The 26,698-nt window shown below is 44.1% G+C and overlaps 1 protein-coding gene across 1 annotated transcript; it reads right to left on the minus strand.

Annotated features, from left to right (window-relative positions):
• Positions 1 to 666: 666 nt before the first annotated feature.
• Positions 667 to 26,698, minus strand: agps (alkylglycerone phosphate synthase). Its single transcript, XM_086123626.1, has 20 exons — positions 26,442 to 26,698; positions 23,088 to 23,177; positions 21,835 to 21,925; positions 21,647 to 21,767; positions 21,461 to 21,535; positions 20,077 to 20,148; positions 19,836 to 19,915; positions 18,483 to 18,563; positions 17,819 to 17,944; positions 17,514 to 17,622; positions 15,141 to 15,268; positions 14,775 to 14,826; positions 13,569 to 13,645; positions 13,367 to 13,479; positions 11,654 to 11,723; positions 10,985 to 11,046; positions 10,545 to 10,634; positions 8,518 to 8,617; positions 8,377 to 8,434; positions 667 to 3,205 (listed from the first exon to the last, which is right to left on the minus strand). The coding sequence occupies exons 1-20, from the start codon at positions 26,696 to 26,698 to the stop codon at positions 3,084 to 3,086; spliced, it is 1,974 nt and encodes a 657-aa protein (XP_085979752.1). The 3' UTR covers positions 667 to 3,083.

Consider the following 26,698-nt stretch of genomic DNA (forward strand, 5'->3'; position numbering starts at 1 on the left):
GAACAGCCTTCTGGAACGGATTATGGATGAAAACCGAGGTTTGACTGTATCTGCATTGCAAGTGATCCCACTAAGTGCTCCTCGGATCAAAAAAAAAAGTATTAAATTGTAAGCAGGCAAACTTGGAGCTACATTAGGACTCAGAGTTAGAAGTAAAGTAAGAAGGAAAAAAAAGTAGACAAAAGAATGACAGAAGTTAAAAAGGGAAGTAAAAAAAAAGTAGCTCTACTCGAAATAAGTCACAAAAATTGCATCAAAAATAAGAAAAAAATAATAACTAAGAACAAATAACCAGCATTTAAAGCGTGTTTGCAAGTATGCATTATTGTGAATGAAATGGCAAAGTGCATTTATATCAAAACGATAAAAATAGCGGCGTAAAAGCAGCTGCGGGAGCTTCTATCGTCTGCTAAGTCCAAGGTTGCGCGCTGCTGCTATTGATGGCTGATGCTGGCGGTGACGTCACTCGGCAGCATGTAGGCGGCTGCGTGGGTGTAAAATGATTCCGAAATGAGGACGTGATGTGCAGGGGAAGAAGAACTGTCAGCAAGGGCTTGGATCACCCTCAGTTTAGCCTGCTGTCAGTGTTCCACTGTGAACACCATTCATAAGAATCCCAACTACAAAAAAAAAGTAATCATTTGTAATCAATACAAATCCTCCGGATGGTTGTTTTAGTTGAATTTATTGCACAAAAAGGCGGTGACAAAGCACACTGGATGTTATTGTACTTTGTATAATCAGGAGAGAATAACAAAGGAATTTCATAAAATATTCAAAAGCGCACACATTTGTTGACACGTTTAAAAAAAAAAACTTTTAAATTGATGTCAAGCAGCAATGGGGAGGCAAAGGCAAGTTAAACTGGACACAACATTAGGTACACTTGCATCCTCAAATCACATCCAAACACTAATTATTCCAAAGATGATGCCCAATTGACAGAATTTCCCGTTCATTACCATGATAGTAGCTTAATCACACTTCCCAGCAAAATACACCAACTAGGGATGCACAATTTCTTTTTAACATTGAGTGCTTATATTTGAATATTTCCTGTGACAGAATACTTGATGCCATTACCTCTTGCACTTGTGATGAAAATGGATTTTATTTTACTTTTTGTATTGGCACGGCTTCTACCCGGAAAGTATCTGTCAGGCTGGTCACATGGCATCGGTGTTTTAGTATCGGAGCATTTTTAAGAATACCACGTAGCGGTACCGGTATCGTTGCATCCCTAGAAATATCAAACGAGCTCTCTCATGTTTAAAAGAGCATCGTTTTAGCTGCTATCCGTGTATCGGATGTGTACCTAATGATTTAGCATTTCAGTGGGAAAAGGAGTTTAAAAGCTGCTTCAAAGAAAAGGACAAATCATGACCGTCGCTTTGAAGAAACGCAAAGCAATACACCGGAAACTCTTACAAACCACTAAAAATGTTTGAAGGAGTTTGCATGTGTTTGAGTCTTTGGTAGCACGCGAGCAATACATGACGTCAGCGTTATTAAAACTCATTCAATCACAGGCAATATACTCCCCCCCCCCCCCTCCCCCCATGTGGCGGGCCTAAAGGAGGGTCTGAAAATGGCCGGCACTGAATGAATTTGAATTTAAAATAACTTGTCAGTAACACATCTTGGAAGCTTTGGGTACAAAAATACAAATACATTATTGTGAAAAGTCAAGTCAAGGTCCGAGCAGGGGTTAGTTAATTCGTTCGCACCCCCTTTTTTTTTTTTAATGACAACGGGTCATCAGTGCGACACACATTCACACAGTCATTGCTGCTTGACAAAGGGAAGGACAACCTATGCGAGTGGATCATCGGAGAGTATCCAAGTACATGAGTTTGAGGGGGAGGCAGACAAAAGCTTTCCGAAAGGCACAGAGCTTCAGTGACGTAGATGATGATGGACTCATCTACGGAAAGCCGTTTGATGAAACATTTGGTCCATATCCACGTCAAGGTACTAGTACACTCTTGGTCCTCACTAGGAAGACAATTCATCAGACTCGAGGAAGCACACTAGAAGGATATCCAGCTTTAGATGCATGTCCTGATATGCTTTTAGTTTTTACTAGTAGGACAACCACACGTTACTTACTATGCACCAGTTCAAAACTGCAGTTTACTTGTGACGTAAAATTCACCAAAAAAACATCTAATGCCTCACTATTGGCATGAATCGTGCATAGATGTCAACTAGTGCAGTTCTGCCTCACTCGTAACATGTCGTTGTCCAACTAGTGGGGAAAAACCTTTGCCAAAGTCATAAGAATATGCATTAGTTATTCCGCCAGTCTGCACTAGTAGAATGTGGGCCGGGCGGTGTTACTAGTGAGACACCGTCATTCTCCAAGTGTGCTTACGAGTGAGTACAAAGAACACAGCGGTACTTCTTGGACTAGTTCTCATCAGCCCAAAGTGGCACTGGTAATGTAAAAAAACCGTTAGTAATACAACACAAGTTGTTATATTTCGGCGTACAGGTATATCGATATCTTAAACTATATACGGAATACATGTGATACAATACTACTAGTGGAAGCTGGATATTTAGGACCCAGCGTAACGTTGCAGTAATTAGCCAAAAGTAGCACTAGTAATGGATAAAACATTAAGAGTTAGACAGTCATTCTAGTAGTGCGTTGAATACGAGTTACAGCAAAGTGCGTACTAGTACATGGACCTTAAACATCATGTTCAGTATCTTAATTGCATATATGCAAATGTCCTACGAGTCCACCAAAAGTGGCACGAGTAAGAGGAAAAGAAAACAAAGAGCGTACTCGTATTTGGCCCTCGGGCTGGATATCAAGGATATGGAAGAAATGCGCAAAGGACTTTCCGCAGAAGTGAGTTGGAGTGAATAGACTTGACGTGTCGGATCTGTGACGTGCGTCACTGCTTGTTCTGGCTCGAACCGCGAGCGCGCGCAAATGATGGCGCCACATGAACGATGAACGACAACACAAGAGTCCCTTTCAAATTCTAGAATCTCTTTGCATGGTTTTGGAGGGGCTGTGTGAAAAGTGGACACGTGTGTGTGTGTGTGTGTGTGTGCCTGGATGGGCGGGGTTAGAGGAGGTTCCTGTTTCCGAAGATGTTGGCGGGGTCGACGTAGTCCTTGACGGACTGCAGCATGCCCAGGCCCACACTGGAAACAGTTTGTCTCATCCACTCCTTGCGAAGTTTCCCAACTGGGGACACACAAAAAGGACCCAAATGAATGCTTGGCCTGCTGCCGATGTTTCGACAGTGTCAGGCTCACAAGAGTTTGGCAGTTTTCATAACAGGCCGCTCTTATTTTATTTTTTAAAATTCACTAACTTTCATTTCTTTTATGAGGAGGTTTTGCTTTGTTTTTTGAACAGCATCCAGACGTACCCCCGCATACTGGCGGTTGAGCAGCCGCGGATTCACATCATTCACACGTGGCTCAAAAAAAAAAAACGGCGGTTCCCGTGAGAGACAGCTCCATAAGTTCCAGAAATGTTTTTCTTTAAAAAAAAAAAAAAATGCGGGGATCAATCTTGCGAAGTGGATGAGGACGAAGAAGCGGTAAAGGGAGGGGTGGGGGGGGTGATATTTAGAGTGGGGAGGAGGGGTACGGGGTGGTGGGGGGGCTGTATGGGTTACGGCTGATTGCTCGGCAGGCTGCTGTGAGCCAATCAATCTTGTGAGAGTGAGTGAATAAACAGAGGGTGATAAATGTTTTGATTCAGCCAGGAGAAATGTTTTGCATGGCGTGATTTATAGAGCTCAGCAGACTATCAAACTCATTAGGCCCCTTGTGCGTGTGTGCGTGTGTGTGTTCCTATAAGAGGACGAGGAGGGGGCTGGAAGGGGGGTGGGGGTGGCCGGCCCAAGCCGGCCACTCTCGCTTGCTCCTCTCACCCAGCCAGATGATACCCTGCAGCTTGCAACTTCCATCCCACCTTTCCTCCCTCCGTGTGTGCGTCCAGCCAGCGAAGGAGAAGTTTGATCTTTGTTGGCGTGGTCGCTTGGAGGCCAAGTGGACGGCGGGTGTGCGTTTACGCTCCACCCTCGCAATCCTGAAGTGCATCGTGAGGAGGCCCTTGTGCAGTTCATGTCACTTGATTTCATTGAAAAGGAACTTTTCTCGAAATTGGAATCACAAATTAATTACTTTTTTCAAAAGGGAGTTTGACGCGTTGTTTTCCGTGATGCGTTTTGAAATCAACGCACTTTGCCCATTTCATTCGTATTTACGTGCAAATACGCCTTTAAGTGGTTATTTGTTCTCCAAGGTTTTAACGCTTATTTTTCAAAAAAATTCTCACTTCCATCTTGAATTCTTTTGTCTATTTTTTTTTCCTTGACTTCTTTCTGACTGATTAACACAGTAGCGCCATGAGGGCCCAATTCCAATATAATACTTTTTTTCTTCAATTTTTGATCCGACAGGCATTCAGGTGAAGGCGTTTCACGAGACACCTCGGAACGGTTTGAAACCATTGAAGAAAAAAAAAAAAAGTTGCGCTTCGGAGATGGATTTTCACTGCTGGTCCAAAGTGCCCAATTCTCCGATTTTCTGAAACGTCATGAACCAAACCGAATCGTAATTAATTTATGCTTGCCCGCTGTCAACTTGTTGACATGTTTTTGAATAAAGGGCTGGAAATGTTATTCATCAACAACAGATTAATCAATGATTAAAATGATCATTAGTTGCGGCCCGAGTCAGTTTGAGCTCATCAGGAGTTCCGCAGGAAATTGGACAGTTTCACTCCGTCGGGTCTGAACCGTATAATTTATTCTTTAGAATAAATAATATCTAAATAGAATCTACACCAGCGACATAAAGTATCTCTACTCTTTTGTCACATTTTTGTTCGGCGGTATGCCGTGACAATTTTCAGACACGTCAACTGGTTTTCAATTTGAACTTTTGGAGGCGGTGCCAATTTGACAAGCAGCATCGCGCGATCGCTTGGGAAAGCAACCGTCTGAGAACAGGTGCTCCCGACTCTTCAAATATACTTGAAAGTAGGAGAGTAATCACACCGGATTAGATGACGCCCCCCCCCCCCCACGACCCCCGCACCTCGCGCGGATAGGACGAGCCCTGACATGTTTGTGATTCGAGTCCAGCCAAGCAACCCAGATGGGGATCGGGCTGTGAGGGCCTCCTGACACGAGAGGGCAGACAAGGGGGTCACTGGGGGGGGGTTCTCTGATAGCACATGCACCTCCAGATGGTGACAGGGGGGACCAATCGGCTGTTGTCCCATAACTTAAAAAAAAAAAAGGTGCTCTCCAAGAGCGTACCCCGCCTCCCTGCTTTTGGTTCCACCTCCACGCCTCCTCCTGGGAAGGAGAGAAAACAGAAGGTGGCGGGACTGCATCATTGCCTCCATCAGCGTGATAATTTACACATCTATCTTGTCGGGCTCGTTCTCTCTCCCGCTCGCCGTCACCATCAATCTCTGGCGGGCGGCCACGCGGCTGCGGCCAGCCGCGACGAGGGCGAGGTGCGGCGTGACGTGGCGCACGTTCGTTCCCGCCCGGGCAAAAGGGCTTCGTTCTCGCCGCTGCGAGGTAGAGCTCAACTGAATCATCTCCATCTTTCGTGAGCGCCGCGCGACGGTGAAGGTGAGGACGGAGGGCTCCTCGCCCACAAATGGAGGTCGAGGTGTAGTGAGGAGCCCCCCCCCCACGTATTGATAGATGGAGCGGTGCGCAGGTGATGGATGCTCAGAGGCTCGGTGCTGCTGCTACAGCGGTGACCCACTTGAAGCAGTGCTTTTCCAAGCAGCCATCCATTTTCTATCACGCTTCTCCTGTTCAGGGTCACGGGGGTCTCGAGACCATCCCACATGAGTTTAAAGCAAGAAGGCGAGGTGCAACCTGGATGGATGAGCTGTCAATCACAAGGATGACACGCACCACGCCGAGCTGGAGCCGGTGCTCGTTTGGAGCCAAATTGGCAGCACGGCGGGGCCAACGGTGAACACGTCTGCCTCGTGATTCGGAGATTGCAACGAAGACTTGTCGATTGGTGTGAATGTGAGAATCTGGCGTGTACCCCACCATCTCGCATCCAAAGTCAGCTGGCTTCTGTTCACACACAGGCCTAATGCAAGAGAACTGTCGAAAAAAAACAATTCAATGGATGGAATTTTTGCCTTCACATTAAAAAAGGCCGTTTTAATTCACCCATTTTGTTAAGTGCCACTTTACACAACAGCGACAATCAAAAACAAGGCATCTTTTGGATCGTGCGCTCATCAAGAAAGACACCACTGTGCAAAGATATCACGATACTAATGTAATTTTCTGATTGCGGGTGATCCCGCAACTGCTTGATTGCATAAAAGGAAAAGGCGAATGAACGCCCGATCTTATGTCATGGTTCTGAGCGAGGCTCTTGACTCCTTTGGCGAAAGTCACTTAACTAGCGCACGTTAGCAACGTGTCGTGCTCTGCGGAGACAGTGGTGGATCGCTCGACATGAGAAAAAAGTGGATTTCCCCTCTGTGCCCTCCAACCTGGCCATCCTTGACTACATCTGTTTGTGTTGATACACAAAACCCACCGCAAGTGGCTCCATTTGTCAGCCGCTGATTCTAGCCAGACAAACCGGTCCGTCTGCGGCCAGATAGCGAGCCCCGCTGTTATTAATCACAATTACAGAGTGGGCCTCGTACAGAGGCTCCGCATCGATAGCTCCGCCCCCTCCCCGCGTTACCTCCCCAGGCAGCTCGGGGTGGCCCGGGCCACCGTTTGGAGGTCAGCATTCAAGCGGCAACGCCGGCGGCGTCATCTACACTGGTCTCCGCCACCCCCTTTTTATTAGCAATCTTTTAATTACGTGGCCGTGCCCGCCTTTGGGGAAAAATTGCAATTTAATATCGCGGCTGATTCGCCGCATACTGTTTTTGACAGGTGTGATGAATCGCCTGAAGTGATGTATGAAAACAACCAGGCGGATGGCAATATAGATAAAGGCGGGTGTTTCGCTGAGCCCGGATGGGCCCCGTGAGCAGAGTGGCTCGGCCGCCACCAAATGAAAACGTGAGCAGGAGAGGGGCGGCCGGTCACAACAAGCGGGAGGCCCGTGTGGAGCCATGAAGGAGGCCGGGGACCAAAATACCAACGGTGTCAACTCTCACTTTTTAACAATTCAAGCCAATGTGAGAGTCCACACATGACGAGCAAAAATAAGTCAATAAAATCTATATATATATATGGCAAGTGTGTGTGGAGTACTCGAGACTTAACCACATCGACGATTCAGACTGACAGAAAATCCAAAGAAGAGCAAAGAGTGGTCGTGGTAGCAGATCCAACGCTAGGCTAACTGTTAGCTCGTCTGCTAACTCCAGTGACTCCCCCTTGCTCATTTGCTGACTCTGAGCTCTTTCGGAAACGCACAAAGATGTCACAAGATGGTGCCAAAGCCCAAGCCAATAGGAAAGTAGGTTGTTGTTATTGTTTGACAAAAAGGATTTTTAGGTGTTGAGAAGGCAAAATTTACGGCACTTGCGGTGCAATTGTTTCAAAATTAAATGTTGCTTATGTTATGCTGATTTAGGCACTTGGCCAACGTTGGTTTTCTTTGAATCATAAAGTTGGATTGGATTGGTTGTAATTGTTGTAAATGACATTTTTACAGTTTAATCTACTCTTTATCTGTAATTTTAGGCATTAATGGCCCAGGATAACGCTGGTCAACAGCAAATTTGAACCAGAGGTGACTATATGTGTCCCGAAACGTCTTTTCGACACAGATTTTTAAAAATGTCTTTATTTTATTTTTTCTAGCACATGAGATTTGGGAGATAGTTTCATTTTTTTTTTTTTTTGTAAATTTGTCACATAAAAGCACGGTAAGTTATGGCTAAGACGTTTCAGAAAAAAAAAATCAAAGATTGTTGTTGATTGTAAACTTTAATTCATAAATATTACCAAATTGATTCTGGACTACATTAATTCTTCTGAAAACCTGATATGCAAGAGAAAAAAAATGAGCGTGTATTTGGAATCGGCGCAAAAAAAAAAAATCATGTTTGCATGCATCTCTGATTTTATAAAAATTAAAAAATGCATTGACAGAGTAATTTTGAAGAGCCATCCGATAATCAGGCCTTCACCAACTTCATTCGGGCGAGGAAACGAAACATGCTTAAAATCAGAAAGATTACCGGGATCTGACCAGCCGCTTAACACGCGTATAAAATAAGAATAATGATCACAACAACAGATACACCAGCACAATCGCAGACTTCTGTGTTGTGATTGTGCTTGTGGTTTGTCGTGGTGCCACACAGATCTTGCACGTTGAAACGTGCGCATGCATAAGAACGCGCCCGTGATGCAAATGAGAATCCACGTGAGCTTGTCCTACCTCCATGATGATGCGATAAACTGCCCCCGTTGGCAAGGATCTCCTCTCGAGCGGCGTGCTGAAGAGAAACCAAATCTCAATCACACACCCCGTGCGCAATCTGTGAGCAAATTCTCGCATAAGGCGGACGGAATGAGGCACCTCCACTTGTTCATACACGTGCACGGGATCAGCCAGGCCCCTGTAGTTGAAGGCGAAGTAAAAGTAGACACAAGCGCCGGCGTCGTATGTTTGAGTCACCCTAAAAAAAAAAAAAAAAGCAAAAGACGAGAATGTCTTAAGCGTTTGTCACTTGCAAAATCAAAGCGTCGAGGATTTGGATTGTGACGCTGACTTAGTTCCTGAAAAGGAATTCATATCCTATATCTGATATTGTGAGATGTGACAGATCCAGAACCATCTGACAAATAGCCTTTTGTAAAGTATTGAATGAAATTGATGAATGAATAAAATAATCTGGATCCAAATTGGATTTTATCGTGGATTTTTTTTCTCCCCACCAAATCCCTGAACAAATTCAACCAAAAGTTGTTTTAATATTTTCATGTCACAAATTTCCATTGCTTCCCATTTCTTACAACAATCAACTGCAGGGGCAATTGTGCATGCTAACAGTTGATGATGACATTTGTTTTCAGTCATCATCGTCCACTGAGGGTTCCGCAACAAAAATGAGTTTGCCACTCTCGATTTCACTCCACCTCCTGAGCAATGTTTCAAAAAGCCAAACAACAGCGTTTGTTTGCATGCGTCAAAATTAAAAAGTCTCTTCAACTGAGAGTAAAGACGCCCCCCCCACCACCAGCTTAGCGTCCCCTCTTGCGGCCTCGCTCCCCGCCGAGGAGCCGAGGGCGGAGCCCTTGTTCATTTGACATGGCCCATCACCCGGCATGCTGGCTGCTTCAGAGGTTAAATGGACAAATCAATCATGTGACAGACCGCAGCCGGGAAATGAATAGCTGCGGCATAATCAGGCTGAGGCCTAATCTGTCCACCAGCATCGAGCAGCCGCCTGGCTCTCTTCAGCCGCTTCGCCGTCTGTCTGTCACGGACTCGTGGTGAAGCCTCCTTGGCTGAGCGCGACATCTAAACATTCACAAAGGCTCACCTATGAGGCTCAACGGAGAAGTAAGGGAAAACGCTTACTGATTTGTTTGACTTGAAACCTACCCTGAAAAATTCGGAAGTGTCATTTACTTTTAGACCACTTAGCTGAAATGCGAGTGTAGGGCTAAGCCTGGCTGCAAACATGACGTCACAAGGCTCAAGCCTGGTCCACCAGTATTTTGGGTTTTCATCGCAATGACGCGTTGGTTTTTTTTGTTTGTTTCCCCCCCTCGATTGAAACAACCAAGTTTAATCTTGTGTTATCTGCCCATTTCTGATAATGTGTCTGTGAGGGAACCACTGGGATGCATTATTAGAGCACCCCAATGCATTTATACACACTAAAAATAATTGGGCCAAAAGTAACCCAGGCACCCACCTAACTTTTGAGAATGAAATGAATAACCCCGCGGCCCGGTGGACCAGTGGTTAGTGGGTCAACCTCACAGTGCAGAGGTACAGGGTTCAATTCCAGCTCCGGCCTCCCCTGTGCGGAGTTCGCATGTTCTCCCCGGGCCTGCGTGGCTTTTCTCCGGGTACTCCGGTTTCCTCCCACATTCCAAAAACATGCATGGCAGGCTGATTGAACACTCTGCATTGTGCCTAGGTGTGAGTGTGAGCGCGTCTCTGTGTGCCCTGCGGTTGGCTGGCAACCGGTTCAGGGTGTCCCCCGCTTACTGCCCGAAGACGGCTGGGAGAGGCTCCAGCACCCCTCGCGACCCTTGTGAGGATAGGCAGATCGGAAAATGAATGATTGAATAACCCCAAAAGTTGGGTCAGCCCATTTCTTACCCATCGTGGGCTATTTTTGCCACACCCGTTCTTAAGAGTGTGTGCGTCTCCTTCAAGGCGCTAGTTTAGCACACTTTGTACAGCCAATTTACTTGAAAAGAAGCAGCTCCGTCTTAAATTTCGGAAAATAACAGCGCATCACTTGCAAAACGGTCACTTTTGGTGATTTGCGCCTCCCCAAAAACAACATCTTTCTGTTGCAGGGAGCACACTTGGGGCCCATGTAGAAAACTACCCGTGAGGCCATCCATCACAATCACAAACGTTACCTGCACGTGGACAATGGCGGAAACTGGACTCCTTTGTCTTTACACTCTCCTACGATGCGAGCTTTGACGTTCCGGCAGATGTCCAAAACCCTACAAGTGAAGAACAATAGCAGTTGTTTCTCTTTTATATGGCACAAAATGCATATGGACGACATTTGGCCCTAAAAAGAAATGACAAAAAAGGGGTAGGAGGAAGTGAACTTAAACACGGAAACCGCTACAAAAGAGGTTCCCCATTGGTACGGCGTAAAAAGATGTCATCACATGGCACAAAACAGAAAACTACGTTAGCGCCGTCCTATTTTCCCATTTGATTGCTTTATATTTATGGCTGATGAGTGTGTTGCCAGCAAATATTAACTGGAACTTTGACCTGACTAAAGCATTAGCTAGTTCAAAAAATGAAAATAAAATAATAATCATCACTATGGTTTATTTACCTGTCCCAAGGAACAGAGGTCTCAAAGGACTCGCCTATCACATAGTAGTCCATCCCCAAGTCCTGTCCAGAGAAGAATAGCAACATCATATACTGTATGTATCTCAGAAAAAGTGATTTTAAAAAGTATTCACTAAACGGTGTAAATTGAGCAAAGGAAGATCCAATGAAACATTCAGATAATATTTTGTTTTTAAGGGGGTGTTTTTGTCCTAATGGCAAATATGAGGCATAAAGGTGGAGTTGAGTAGCTCTCTATCAACTCATCATCGACCAACACATCATCAAACCACCTTGTGCTTGCATCGACCCATCTAACCACTCTTTTGCTTGCTTTCTTTTTCACTCCCCCCCCCCTTGTATTCAATTGTCTTTTCTCCATCTTTCTTTTTCTTCTCCCCACGCCGCCTCCTTTTTTATTTTTTTAACTTGTCTTTCTCTCTCTTTGAAGGTCTTATAGAATGGAATCCAGTCATGGGTTAGCCTTTGAATGCTACATGGGAATTGTTTAAAACAAAAAGTTATACTCAAAATCAACACACAATAAGTATGACCACGTCACATCAAAGCGCTGGAGGTCCTATTGTGAAGGTTCCTGGTGTTCCGTTAGAAGGCCTGCCCATCAGCTCAAAAAAAATAATAAAAAAGCAAAGCGAGAGCGGTCACCCACCCGGAGGTAAGCGATGACAAAGGTCAACATGTAGCCCCTCTGCCCATTGTCCTCTCCAGCTGCCAGGCCTCTGGAAAATAAGATAACAGGGTTAATATTTAACAGCGGCTTCTTTGTGAGCCACTTTCACGGCAGCTGCGTGCGAGCCCGTCAATCCAACAATGTGCAGATCAATGAGGCCACGCCGTGTGCGTCGCCGCGGGTCAGCCGCACATCCATCACCTGCACTGCGTAATCACATTTTCATCTCGCACCCAAACTAATCAGGCCAAGCTCATTAGAAAATCGCTATATCGATTCATGCCGTTTCCCGACACCAGAGGGAAAATATCCCTCACAGCGCCGCACTTATCCATCACCGGTACTTGAGCGTCTTTTACTGGAAATAATGCAATCAAGCCGAGGATGCTCTGTGGACCTGCCAACTCTCTTATGATGCAATTGCTGCTTATCAAAAGGTCGGTCCTGCAGCTTAGCCGATAGCAATCTAATAATCATCAACAATCAATAGTGAGTTTTGTCGCACCTATTGGATTTCTTCGCCACGGCTAAACGAAAGCACAAACAATCATTTGATTAGTCTGCATACACATTTCCAACAAATATCCGTCACTTGTAACAGCTGGTTGCGTTGAGAAATTTGACCTTTGCAAATAAACTGAATTTGTAATGGGGGTTGAATCATTTTGAATGGCGCATAAACTCTATGGGTTGTTAAAAAAAAAAAAAAACTGGTTTCAATGACACAACCAGCTCTAGTACAGTAACAAATATAGATGGAATGCTAACTCAAGAGCTTTGTCACACGGTAAATTAAGCGAGTAATATCTTTTTCTTTTGTTTTGCCTTTGTGCAGCTGTACCTAATATTGTGGCCAGGGAGTAGACAGTAAACTATGTTTTTTTTTTTTTTTTTTAAATCATCTTCCGATTCCAGAGTGGTCTACTCCGTGAAACACGAGCCCAAATCTTTCCAGTCTGCACTGGGAGGTGACAGAACTGTAACTGAATGTTTCAGGTTGGCCTAAATCATCTGTGGAGCATCCCAGCGAGCCTGATGTGTAACTGACCCCCACCACCACCACCACCACCACCACCACCAGAAGCTCCCATTGATCAGCACCCACAAAGGCGGGCCTGGCAGGAGGACATCCACAGGTGATCCATCACCGCAAACCAAGACAAACAACTGAGCGCAACACCAAGCCCAAAGCGTCCTTTTCACCATTACTTCTGCTTCTAGCTGGTGAAGTTAAGCGAAGCGAGTGATTTCATTTGAGGGTTGCTCAGCCAGACATGTCTGCGTGCTGCTGTTGTTGTTGTTGTGACGTACGAAGGAGTAATTGAAAAGAAATATTGAAATGACCCACCCCCCCCAAAAAAGTCAGTGTTATAAAAATAAAGACTAAGTTAGCTGTATATTTCTGAAGAGTCATAATGCCAGAGATGAAGTCAGAAGTTTAAGTGACGTTTTCTGAAACCAATGTCGAAATTCCCACATAAAAAAAAAAAAAACAGGAGAAAAAAAAAATCTGACACCAGCAGCACCCGATGTATCAGTTTCTTTGTCGATGTCAAATGTTTGTCTGGTTTGATACTTCAGTTTTACTTCAACTGGGACTGACAAACAGCTTTAAGAAAGTACACTGAGCTTCTTATTTGGAGAACAGCGTGCGTCTTCATAATGATACAAAAGGAGGAGGAAAATACTGACCCAAACTTTGCGGCAATGTCATAAACTTGCTTCTCGTGCTGCAGGACCTTCTCTCGGTCTCCCTCAAACAGCAGGGTGGCCACGCACAAGCGATTCTGGTCAAAGCCTTTGAACTGAGGATTTAAGAGACCGAGGTTCGTTTTTCATGAGAAACACTTGGGGAGAGTGCCTCCGACACAGACCGCTTGCGCTCGTGCTTTACCTTGGTGATGTACAGTTTCTTCAGGCCGTCCAGAAAGGAGGTGAAAAGTGAGGACACTTGAGGCTTGAGGGCGTGACCTGTGGGCGCAGCAGTTAAAAGGTTAGCCACCGAGACGCGGGTGAGGATTTTGTTTCAAACATCATCATCGTCATCATCTGACGCTCGCACATTCCAGGATCAGCGAGAGCAGGCTGGTCTTGAATAACAATGACTATCAATCGCAACGTTCTGAAGGGAAGCGAAGTTGACGCCGCGATATCAGTCTTCCTCACACGCACATTTAAAACATTTTTAAATGTTTATTCCTGATCAGACACACAAAAATGTGCCTTGCGGACAAGCAAAATGAGGGCCCGGGGCCAACAGGACGGCTATCAATCAAGTCACGCGTGATGTCGCCGAGACTTAACACTTCATTTATTTCTCCAAGCACGTGCTCCAGTCTCTTAGTGGCCTGATTTTGTCCACTATGAGGTTTGACTATGTGCCTTTAGCTCTGTCAGCACCCTTCCACTGTTTAATAACTCAACACACATCTCACCCTTGATTTTACTCTTAAACCTCCCCCCACCACCACCATCCTTTGTTCTTTGCTCCTCCCTTCCACATGTAAAAGCCCAGTGATCATGACAAGAATCTCATTTTTCATCTCGAACGCGTCGTCGGACACGACTAAATTGCACGCGTCATCCCAATCTGAGAAGGCATCAATTGGTCGTACTCAACATGATGAAAAGTGTGAAAGAAGCCACTAATAAGCCCGAGAACGTATCATGGAGCCGTGAGCTTTAGTTATTAGTGGGGAAAGCCTGGTCGCTTCATCTAGCTTGCTTCATGCTCAGAAGTGCCTACTTGGTGAAAAGCGGAAATCTAGGCGAGATAATGAGCTCCCTGGAGGTTGGGGGGGGGGGGGGGGGGGTTTACTCAGATCTCTGGTGATGCCAGATGCATTGGCGAGACCTTAAGGAACGGCGTCATAAAACTTCAATGGGATGACGACTTCACCGAGAGCCATTTTTCATCTCGTTGCAGCTTATCTTCAGGTGAAACGAAAATACAACCAGTGCCATTCATCGAGAGACCGAGATAAAAGAAGATTGCCGTTCCAAATCGTAGGCTGGATTTCAAAAGAGTAATATTCAAAAAGATGAGAGAAAGTGATTTTTGCCCCCCCCCCTCCTCCAAAAAGGATCCAATAAAACTTACCAAATTTAAATTGCTCATTATCCATGAGCCGAATAGATGCAGGAGCACACCTCTAAAATGACAAGGGGGGGGGGGGGAAAGAATGGGGAAAGAAATGTGAATTCATTTTGAAATTTAAATATAGTTTTTAAAAATTATTTTGTTTTTTTAAATCAGAAACAGACCCAAAGTTTTTGCTTCAACAAAGCGTTCATAAGGATGGTGACAAAATATCGAATGTTTGTCGCTTATGACCAAGTTGTAATTTGCCAAGATCCTCAACGGTCAGCGTATGTGATGACGTCATTTGGTGACACACGAACATACAGTACATTTCTACATAACGTGGAAAAAAGATCTTTGTTTTGTACAATTGTGTTAAGTTACCTGTTTGGCAACTTCTCGAAGACAAGCGACACCCTTCTCAAAGTTGGGGAACACCACCGAGCCGTATTTCTGATACTCTGGCATGGGTCGAATCTTCATCGTCACCTCTGTGACCACACCCAGGGTTCCTGTTGAAAATCACAGCCGTTATTTAAGGGGCAAAAAGAAGGAAGTCAGGGCCAGTCATTTATAAGAACTTTTTTTTTTCCAGGGTTCTGGCAAATGTCCAGGGGGTCCATATGGTGACCTTTGTCTCACATTTCACTGAGAGGGATCTGGTTTTCTACTGGGGCGGGGTGGGTGGGCAAGAAAGATTTATCAGCGAGGAGCATGAGGAAATAAAGCAAGGCTCTCCCAAAGGCAGGCAAGCCCAGAGCCGCAGCACATGTACAGATCGAGCTAAACCTCTTGACCCACCTTATGACCCCAAAAAAGTCTTCATTATGGGCTCCGCGAGAAGAAGCCACTGCGCACGCTTGAAAAACGTGAACGCAGGAAATAAGAGTTTCAAACACGGAAAATGTGTTTTGAAGCCGGACGAATCAACATTTTGGGTATTTGTTGGATGAACTGGTTTTACTCGACAATACCATGTTGGATCTCTTCGTGTCCTTCGCAAAAGCCGCCGCCACTTCTGAGTTTGAGATGTGCCTTCACGATGATGTTTTGTAAGATTGTGGACACGGTAGAGCAACGTGGAGGCACAAGTGGAGGAGTGTGAACAAAAAGACTCATTTTGATGTGGATTTTTTAAATACTAAAAGTGACTATGAAGATTCTGTCTGTAATTTGTCTTCTTGCCAATCTGCAGATTTGTTTTGAGAAAGACTGGGACCGAATTATCACTGATTCTCTTTAAAAACCTGAAAAATTATTTTAATCGTTGAAGAAATGGCAAAAATACAAAATGGGTCCTTCTTGGCTACATTTTTACGTTTGCTTCATTTAACATACTCTTATAGGAAAAAAGAATGATACCACTTGCAAATAAATCAAGCTGAACCTAAAATCTCTCAGTGTGTGTTCTGCCACCAGCAGTTATTTTGGTCAAATGTTCAGTTGCTAGTGGCAACTGTGGCAGGCGCAGCTCAACTGCTTTGAAAGGAGCGTACTGTCCTCCAGAAAAAGAAATAAAAAATCACACAGACGGCCTGGATCCGTAGTCACTAACGTTTCTTTGTTACATACGTCTGCTCGTGGAGGTTTCTCATATTTACCGTTGACTCTTTGGGATCGGGGACTCACTTGTTCCGAAACTGCTGCTCTCTTAACAAAGGGCAGTTGGAAAAGTCACATTGATGATTTGATCACATGCAACAGGCTCAGCAGTCAATAACATGCCCCGCGTGACTACAGACAAGCACACTCGTATTAGATGAGCTTATTCAGCCTGTTGTGGCCTTGAATGGCGTCTCAAATGTTACAATATAAGACACAGGCTGCTCCCCAGTGGCAAGCGTGCGGCCACTTTACTCAAGAAGACCACAGGCTCCTCCCTCTGTGGATTTGGATAAGGAGCAGGGGAGAGATTGAGAGGGGAGGTGCTTGTGTGCAGTTTAAAATGTTTGGGGTTTTTTTTCCACTGATGACGAGCAGGATTACTTTCAAAAATGACAAAATGATGTGACGTTGACAACAGTGCCCCTTGAAGAGCAATTTGTGTCAAAGTACTGTCATTATATTTTACGAGGTACCCAAATTTATCGCGAGGGATACATTACAGAGCCGCAAAATCTATTTTATTGTGGTCCGCTTTACTCCTCCCGCATGACACATTGGAAATGTATTCGACATAAAACAAATAGCAAGCAGAAAATGCATCAAAAAGCGCCGTCCGCATTGGAGGACATGCATGTGCCTTTAAGAGGCGGGGACTAATCGGGTTGGCATGTGCCATCAGCGAGATGGCGTGCGAGTGTCTGAGGTAGAGCTGTGGCCGGCAGCAGCCGCGGCATGACCAACTCATGATTTAGACAAAAGCGGTGTTTTGCCGCCATCTTTTGGCCTCGATAAGAAATTATAAACCTTTTTATGACACGTGTCAATTCAGTTCACCTTCTGTATATCCATTACAAAAAGATAGCTTGGAAATACTGCTTATTAAAGGCCTTGGCGCATTGAATAAAATGTCTTTGGTGGGAGAGCAGAGTTGAAGGTTTTGTACGTCAGTCGGGTTTGGATATCAGGTGCAGCTGGGATACTGTAAATAGTAGGTAGGTAGGGACAGTCAGACCAAGGACGGGGCGCTGCAGACGTGTACGTCAGCATGAGAATAAACCTCATGTTGCCGCTTTTCATCCAAATATGAGCGAACACAGCTGCAAAGGCGCCCAAATGTCCTGACGGCACGATGAAACAAAAACATGAGCAGACCTTCAGATCCCATGATGAAATGGTGAACATCCGGCCCTGTAGACACGCGGGGGCCTTGACAGCTCTTTTCAATCACCCCGCGTGGAGTCACCATCTTCACGTGGACAACCTTTTCCGACCAGGAGAAGCAAAAAAAAAAAAGAAGGCAACGTGTTATATTGGCACGGAAATATGGCTTCCCCCTTTTTTGGTTTACAAATTCGAACCATTGCTCCACGCTATGCGGGACCACTCATGCTGTGGTCGTCGTGCTTCAGGAGGTGTGAGTGACAATGTTTCCTTCCTATGAACAGATGAGCACGCACCAGATCCTCAATGTTGCCGTAGATGTTCTTCTTCATGCCTGATGCTCTGGTTGCCACCCAGCCCCCAACTGAGCTGAACTCCATGGAGTCCGGCTCGTGGCCTGTGCAGTAGCCGCTCTCGTTTAGCTGACAAACACAAAAGGAAGCTCTTTAAAAAAAAAAGTCAACTTATGTGTCAACTGTGACATTATTCAGTGATATAATAGTCAGACTAGAACGGTACAAAATGCTTTTCTTCATTATTACCCATTACTGATTTTCCAGGAACAAATCACTTGGTTCTACTGCATTATAGGGAGGCATGTGGTATCCATTTTGAAAAAGGTTGAAGGAACTAAATGCGGTTCCTTGGCCTGTCCCAACATGTGATTACGTGTCACTGCTGTGGGGGATGAGGCACTTAAATAAATGCCCAACAACCTCCACAAGAGGGCCTCGGCAGAAAATGTGATTCAAGTCTCCTGGCTTAAGGGGGAAAAAAAAACAACCTCCAGACCTTTTTTTTCTCTACATGATGACAAGTTAGTACTCAGTCAAAGTGGCCCAGTCTAAACGCGGAGGCGTCTGCAGTGCATCCAAGTCATGCAATGTTAACCATCAAACATCAGCTCTTTTCGGACTTTGCTCTCCCTGTTAAGCACTCAAAACACACGACGACACTCACCTGACGCTCCAAATCCTGACCAATGATGCCGGCTTCCAAGTGGGCAGTTAAATTTTTCTCATCGATCCACAGAATGCGGTTCTGCATGAGGGGGAGAGGGGGGGGGACTTTTATGTCGTTATTTATAAGAATGCGTGCGTGAGCTAAACCTGCACAGCGAGACCACAACATTCAGCTCCCTGAGGTTAAACTCAATTTAATATCTAATTTCAAAATATATGCTTCTTATTTAAGATGCTAAGCACTGGGCTGGGGCCTACCTGCAGGGGGTCACCGCCCCCCCCCCCCCACACCCCCGTACCATCAATTACACTGCAGAGGTAATAATGTTTATGTTCCTGCTTTGCTGCTGCTTGGCACAACGGAGCCACCTCACCTCCGACCTCTGACCTTGGGCAACAAACCACTGGTGGGACAGCGGCATATTTATTGTTTTCACACAGTTCAAAGGACAACACTGTACTGGGTGTTTGCTGTATTATATTCTGTTGTAAAAAAATGACACGTGACCGCGTTCATGTGAGAGAGCTGAATTTACATTAGGATGATGGACGCTGCCAAACGATTAGATTTGTGTTATGCTACTTGTATGTTATTGGATTCATGGAATGCGGTTGGTAACTACGATGGCTTTGATTCTTAAAGGAAAACGTGTGGGCAACGGACATTAAGGATTTTTTTTTCATAACACCTAAACAAAAGAATGGTGTGCTAATCTATTTCAAAGACCAACTTGGGAAAACAGTAAAGAAGGGATTCATTATTTTGCAAGTAGCGTTTATGTTTATGTGCGAGAGGAAAACAAGCCAACTGTAAACGCGGTAATTACAGTTGCATATTCAATTCTGACTTACCGATCGCTTAAAAACACAAGTGCAAATACAATAAAAAGTGAAAATTGTAACTTTATTGCGCATAAGGTGGCGGAGAGGAAAAAGAAAATTAATCATGACGTTTTCATTATTGCGAGGAAGGTATTTAGCCATTTAACCGTCTCTGACCCACTGGTGAAAGGACACTTTGATCCTCTCCTCTTTCATCTATAAACTGCTTCAGACAACAAGTGTATGCAGAAAAGTGGTGAAGATTGCACGGCTGTCTGTGTCCCATGTGTTGTGTTGTGTTATTTTTGTTATTTTGACTTCAAAATGGCGCCGCGAGAGTGGCTGCCTTTCCAGCAGCTCCTATATTTTGTTTTCTACTTCTTCCTTTCATAACTTTGCTGCTGTGAATTGGGAATTTCTCCATTGCGAGACTAATAAAGGTTTCCTTATCCTTAACCTTGAGTGTTTTGAAAGGCGCTTATAAATGAAGTGTATTATTATTATTATTATTATTATTTACAGTACATACCATCTGAGAGGTATCCAGAGAGACAATACAGCGAGCTTCATCTGCAGGACACTCGAGAGCACTGGAAACACTTGTGCCTCCTGTATTGGGAGGGGGGCACACAAAATGTGCGGAAAATGACTGCATCAATGGAACACTAAACACAAATATTAAAAATAAAGTCAAACTATTTTACCATGAAATAAGTGCAGATAATCTATCAGTATTCAATTGCAGGTTGACCGGCGCTTTGAAAACTCACCTCCGTATGGTATTACGCAAACGTTGTGTTTGCATGCCAGTTCCACAACTTTGACGACATCATTGTGGCAGTCTGCAAAGACATAAGACTTCATCTTCAAAATTGAGGTCAGCATGATAGATAGATAGATATAATGTATAAGCATTTCACCCCTCTCTATTGCAAACATAAATTAAGCCTCATAGCACACTCTCAAAGAAATGAGATATGACAGAGGTGATAAATTGCGTGTTTGTATTGGCAGGGCCATTAGAGAAGGAAAGAGCAAGAAAACAGGGTGTGTATTCATTTGCCAGAGGCTTTTCCCGGGTGGAGTACGGCTGCATGAAGTGGTGCTCTTTGTGGTGAGGTGATCCGAATCAATCCAAACGTGTTGCAGCCAATAACAGAGCCCGCATCGGGTGACAGTTAATGGGGGGGGGGGGGGGGGGGGGGGGCACTAAAATAGGCTAAAGTGTTTTGGGCAGCAACGAGGAATGCCTGCATCCTGCTACCTAGGGGCTGCTGACTGACAGACACGAGACACACGGCCACTCTTTAAACGAACATTTTAAAGAGCAAATTTATTCTGGATGCAAAGCAACAAAACGGAACAGGATCCTGTGTAAGCCAATTTGGAAACTATGAAAATATGAAATGTGAAATATGAAAATATCCAACACAATAGACAGGATTGTCCATGGCAAATTTAAATTACTGCCCAATATCCATTCAGGATTAGATTACGTAATAATTTAAGAATTGACAAGAGATATGATGTTACGATTGTCTATTGTAATTGATTGCCATCATTTTGACATTTGTATGATATATTATTTACGATTTTACCAAGCATCCTTGCGAAGCTACTTGCTCATCATTCAAAATCAAACTAAAATTCTGCCTGATATATTTTTCGGGCCCCTAGGCAGCGCTGCTGAAAAGTACAACAGGGGTCCAATCGTTTTGCAAGCTACTTAGGAGGGCTGAAAGGACAGATGCTTTGGCAGCATCTTGGTGCTTAGCAACTATCTTGAAGTGAGGAGAGGAGCTCCACTTAGGCCATTGCCAGATCGAATTAAAAAAAAGAAGCACATTGCTGCAATCTTGTGGCACCAAGAGCCAATGATTATTTCTTGCAGACTTTCGCGGTTCGCGTGAGAACTTGATTTCTCGACTTTATGCAGCCAATCTTTGACCCGTGGGTGGGATGGCATAATGTCAGTCATGAGAAAAACATCAAGAATCAGAATAAGCAATGCAAGCCAAAAGTGGATCCCATCAGCCTCCATCTGACACTTCTTCTCAAGCCAACAATCACACATATTAATATCCCTGCCTAAAAAAAAAAAAATGGATGAAAATGGCACCGCCATAAAATACGTGATGCAACTTAGGAACTCACGAGGCCACACCACCACATCCGGAAGGCGACCAAATCTCCCTTCTCGCATGGCGAAGATCTCATGTAGGCAATGTCCTGCAAAAGACATAAAAGGATTAAGCAACTAGAGCACACATGCAAAAACAAAAAAAATAAACAAAAATAAATGAAACAGAAGAGAACGAGCCATCTCCCAGTGAGCGTTACCGTGGCTGCGAAATACGCGGTCCTCTGCATCGTGAGAGAAGGGAATACCAGAGGATTTCAAATCGTCCACAAAAGGCTCGTTAAGAGTGGGAGCTTGTACGGCGTTGTTGTTCAGGAGGGGCTGAGACAAAAACAAAACAGTGTTCCATACGTGGCGGCCAGAACAATCACGGAAGACGAGCACTCACTGTTGGCGGAGTTTTGTGCTGCAGACTGGCTCCAAATGTGCTTTCAAACCAGTCTTTCAGGCCAGGGATGATCATACCACTCAATCTATATCTGGATAAGAAATCGGGAGGACACAGAGTCTGAACAACTGTTGTTTTTGTTTGGTTGGCTGTTTTGTTTTTTTAAACCGATAAGCTTACACAAGTTAAGCAACATCCTGTTCTTGTTCGATGAACTCCCTAAATAGCGTTCATCATCTCATGCAAGTCACTCATGTTCTTCCTGAACTCAACTGTCACCTCTTTAAGGACAACTCCACACACACAGTGTTACAAAAACAAAAAAAGAAATTATTTTGGAGTCTAATGGCATCGTCAATTCTCCCAAATAATCTTAAATTTTAACGAGATGTTTGAAAACAATGTGTGTGTGTGGGGGGGGGGGGTGTCACCCAGAAGTGTGACGTTCCATCAAGACAACAGAAGGCCGAAAAAAAGCATTTTCTTTGTTAAGCGTGTTACTGTGGGTCTAACTATGGACCTGGGTGGGTTGCGTTTAAAAAAAAAAAAAAAAAAACAACAACAAATAAAAACGAAGGTTTGCTTGAAATAGTTTCAGCCCTCAAAAGATGTCTGGCCAAGTTAACTTCACGCTTGACCTTTAACGTTAAGCACAGTCTGAACATAAACAGTGTGCTTAAATGTAGGAAAATAAAAATCTGTCGTTAAACGATGATACAACTAATATGCATTTTCACACAAGAGTGATGACAAAATGTTTGAAATCCAACCGTTCTAAAAAGATGGCATGCAAATGTATAGCACGCTAAACATACGACTACGCATTCTTTTAAGGGAGTGTAATCTGAGCAAGGGTCTCTTTCTGGAAACAAACTGGAAATTCCCTCTCGAGATTGCACCAATCCAGACACAAGTAAATTATTACAAGAATGAGATGTTCTCAAGAGGTTAAGCAAATCTCCCGTTAATGTGCAACTACGGCTGAGGAAGGAGTCTCAGTTATACAATCATTTCTAGGCGATAGCCACTAGATGGCAGCAGTGTGGTGTCGCTTGATTGGGTGTAGGCTGGCAGGGAGGGAGGGCTGCTGATGAAATGATTGATGCAACACCCCCGAGATTACAGTTACATGAGAACATGAGAATCCTTTCACAAAATGGTCACGTGAGCGACGGAGAAACTGCGTCATTTGGCCTCAGGACGCATCGTTGGAGACGTACAAAAGCGGTGCGCTGCTTATACTCGTTCGGTACCTTTTGCCAGTGAATTCTGCTTGGCCTTTCTTATTGAAGAGGAACCTTGAATCGCTGTAGCCCCAACCATTCCACTTCATGATTTCCTGCCTAGAAGAAAATATCATAAAACATATGATGTGAGTGACAGTTAATGAGGGGGATGGGGGGTGTTATATTTTAAAGCAACAAGATATACCAAACACGGCTGATGATCTGATACCCACCCTCACAAAAGGCTGACGTCAATGCGGTCTGATTTTATTCAGCCACTGAAAACTTTCCATCCCATTCAAGGTGGGCCTTTTTATCATTGGGGAAGTTAATAGTCGGAAAAGTAGAAGACGGCCACACCCTACCATATCCTCCCGGAGACATTCATGGACATGCTCTGAATATACACGCCAGCCTTTTAGGGATAAAGGCCCTGAGGTCAAAATGGGAATTACACCATTACAGGGAAAGAATATTGCTCAAACAATTACACTGGTCATATTTTTTTTTTACACCCAAGTAAACTTTTCTCGATGTATTTTTTTTCGATTCTGAATCTGCCCTTGTATTTTCTCTAGTACATCAGGTTTTCATCATAACAATAATATGTTTAGTAATATTTATGAGCTAAAGGTTAGGTTCAGCAACGGACGATTTTTTTTCTCCCTCAGACGTACCTATAAATTCTAACGCATGGTAACATTCGTATTGTGCAAGCTTTTATGTGTTAAATGTAAACATATGAGAGGGACGTAACGATAATGGCAATATCGCGATATTAAAATTGCCGCGATATATCGTCGTCGTCATCATGTCACGATATGAAAAGCAGCACATCTGTTCAAAGGGCCAGATTGTTTTCCGTTTGTGCACTTACAGCAGCCTCTGGTGGTTAGTTTATTAATTCTGAATTTGGCACATTTAGGCCAGGTACGTTTGATGAAAGGAAACCGCACACATTTGCGTTACTCCGCAAAGTGACATGATTCACAATGTGCGCGTGCATTACCAAGTATGTGCAACAATATTTTGTGTTATTCGTGGTTGTAGGTCGTATATGTACTATTTGAAAAACCAGTGGCATAATTATGACCTCAGCTAATTAGGATTGTATGGATGAGACGTTTACATGCAGTTACTCATATTTTATTTGTATTTTGTGTTCTACAGAAACACACACAGACACACGAGCAAATGAAAAGATAAAACCTGGTCTGATTATAGCTCACCTGGACAAAACTAGGTTCTGACCGGAAACACTACAGCGGTAATCACAGCCGTAAATCAGCCATTCCAGCAAATAGTTTTTAGCATCTCCGTCAAAAGAAAAAAAAATACATTACTTTTGGCCCACTTTAGATGAACACAGCATTGTGCACGACACGGACCGTGGCACTTTGCGGTGCAATATGTTGAGGCCTCATATTTCAGGTGGATGCATGACATCACGCAAAACACAGGCACACCTCCAGATTCTCACTGAAACAATTATTTTCAAGGCGATACTATCAAAAGTTTTAAACAAAGGGGGCTGCTTCCGTTTCATGCAAATTTGCCACTGCTCACCTCGCATACTGTTACCCAACAATGACGAAGATAATTTTCGTTACCATGACAACTTGGTGTGATTATAGCAGGTGGCCGCCACTGGAGCTCTTAGCTTAAAAATACAGTGCAAACTTAGTCTAAATGATTTTTTTAAATAATCGGATTGTGATTATTTTTCCCCTCAGTATGGTGATTGCGATTTAATCTGCGACTGTGTTTTTTTTACAAGATGCTCTACTCATTTATTTTCTTTAAACAAACACAATAATGCAAATAAGTCTGCAACTTTATCACCTCAACTTTTCATATTTGGCACGATACGCAAACCTGGGTACTGCACTTATTAACTATTTGCTTTCTGCTTGTAAAGCAAAAACAATGGCCCAATGAACAAATGGCTTGTATCAATCAGATCATTCGAATTTCAAGGCACTATTCGAAGGTGGTGGTAATCCAAAAGAGGAGACTTGGTAGAAGCTCCCCCCCCCCCTCCAACATGCAATGATAGTAATCTAGTACAAATGAATTAATTAATATTTACTAATGTGGAAAAATGACACTTCAGATACAAGAAACTAGAACAACAACAACGATAAGAAGTCTTCGGAACAATTGCTCACACCCCCTGAGAGGGTATCATCCCAAAAATGACTCTGCTAACTATCCAGAGAGTAAGTGGAATTTCTCAAACAAACACTACCCGAGCTCATTGACCTCACAACCACCAATTAAGCTGGTGATGCAAATGTAATAGTGCATAACTTTCTTCGCAAAACGTGATGTCATCCGCAAAAAAAAAAAAAAAGAGGGAAAAACTGACGGCTTAGGAGGATTTCACTTAACTATCTATATGTGTGTCATTCAGCTAGGTATCTTCTGCCTATCTTTCTGCTTATCTTTCATTGACGAAACAGCTCAACCAGCATGTCCGCATTGTTTTCCACTGACACCACTAAGATACTAGCCACGCTAGAATGCAAATAAGGTACTTATACTTATGTAATAGGAAAAGGGGGGGAAACTCAAACTGGAAATGAATAATATGAAGTTTAAAAAAAATCATGGACCTACGTTAAGCCTTGGATATGTATTAATGTAATTTGTTGTTTTGTGGTATTGCTACACCGACCAGAACATTGTACGGTGACAAGGGCCAATTTTATTTTACGCTCAACTGCAGCTGTTGAATCCGATTTGACATCTGATGACAGCTCAACCAATCCGAGGTTCCTTGAACGCGACTCGGCTGCCAATAGGTTGAAAGTCAGACCACCATGACTCTTAGCCAATCAGATCAAGCAAAAGAAGCCCAAGATGGATTCACCGACTCGTCTCTCGGTTGTCAAACAAATCCCGCGATAAAGTCGAGTGTGGTGAAAACAAAATAACAAAAACGAACTAATCGTTTACTATCGTAGAACGTGCAAATAAGAACGCTAAGTACCAAAACCTCGTATTACATTTGGCAAACATTCGGCTCAAGTTGAAGTGCTACAAAATGTTTCAATCATTGTTAGCTGTTAATTGCTCGTTGTCCTCCAAGAACCCAAAAAACGCAAAGTAAAACAAAACTAACTTTGTCTCTCTGGATGAATGAAATAAAGTCAAGCCGATGTATTGCATGAAACCGCACCCACCCGGTATCAGAGCAGTGCTAACAAGCAGTCCGGCCAAAAACGTTTTTCAGCGTCTCAATATGGAATTTGCGTTCGGCTGAAGGTAAATACATCACACATAAGGTCACCGGCACTCTCTTTTCAGCGTTTACGCTGCTAGTTACACCGCTTAAAATGTGTGGACCCTCACAACCCCCGCTCCATCACAGCCCAGTACCTCCTCCTCGGTATGGTCCTCTTCTCTTGCTGGACGGCATCCGCCTCGCTCCCTTGGGCTTTGCACTCGGCGGCTACAATGGCGGAACCGCTATCCGCCGGTGCTCGTAAATGCCCTGCAATTATCCTTAACCTCTGTTGAGCGACTTGTTGGCTTTCGGAGCCACCATAGCTGCTGGACGCCATGCTGCTTCCGTGTTGGCGACGGGAGAGAGTGTAACTGTCATAAGACTGAGGAGAAAAGTGTGTGGCGTTCAT

This window comes from Hippocampus guttulatus, chromosome 11 (genome assembly GCF_054856545.1).
Source record: "Hippocampus guttulatus isolate MCC_2025c chromosome 11, RoL_Hgut_1.0, whole genome shotgun sequence".
Taxonomy (NCBI): Eukaryota; Metazoa; Chordata; class Actinopteri; order Syngnathiformes; family Syngnathidae; genus Hippocampus; species Hippocampus guttulatus.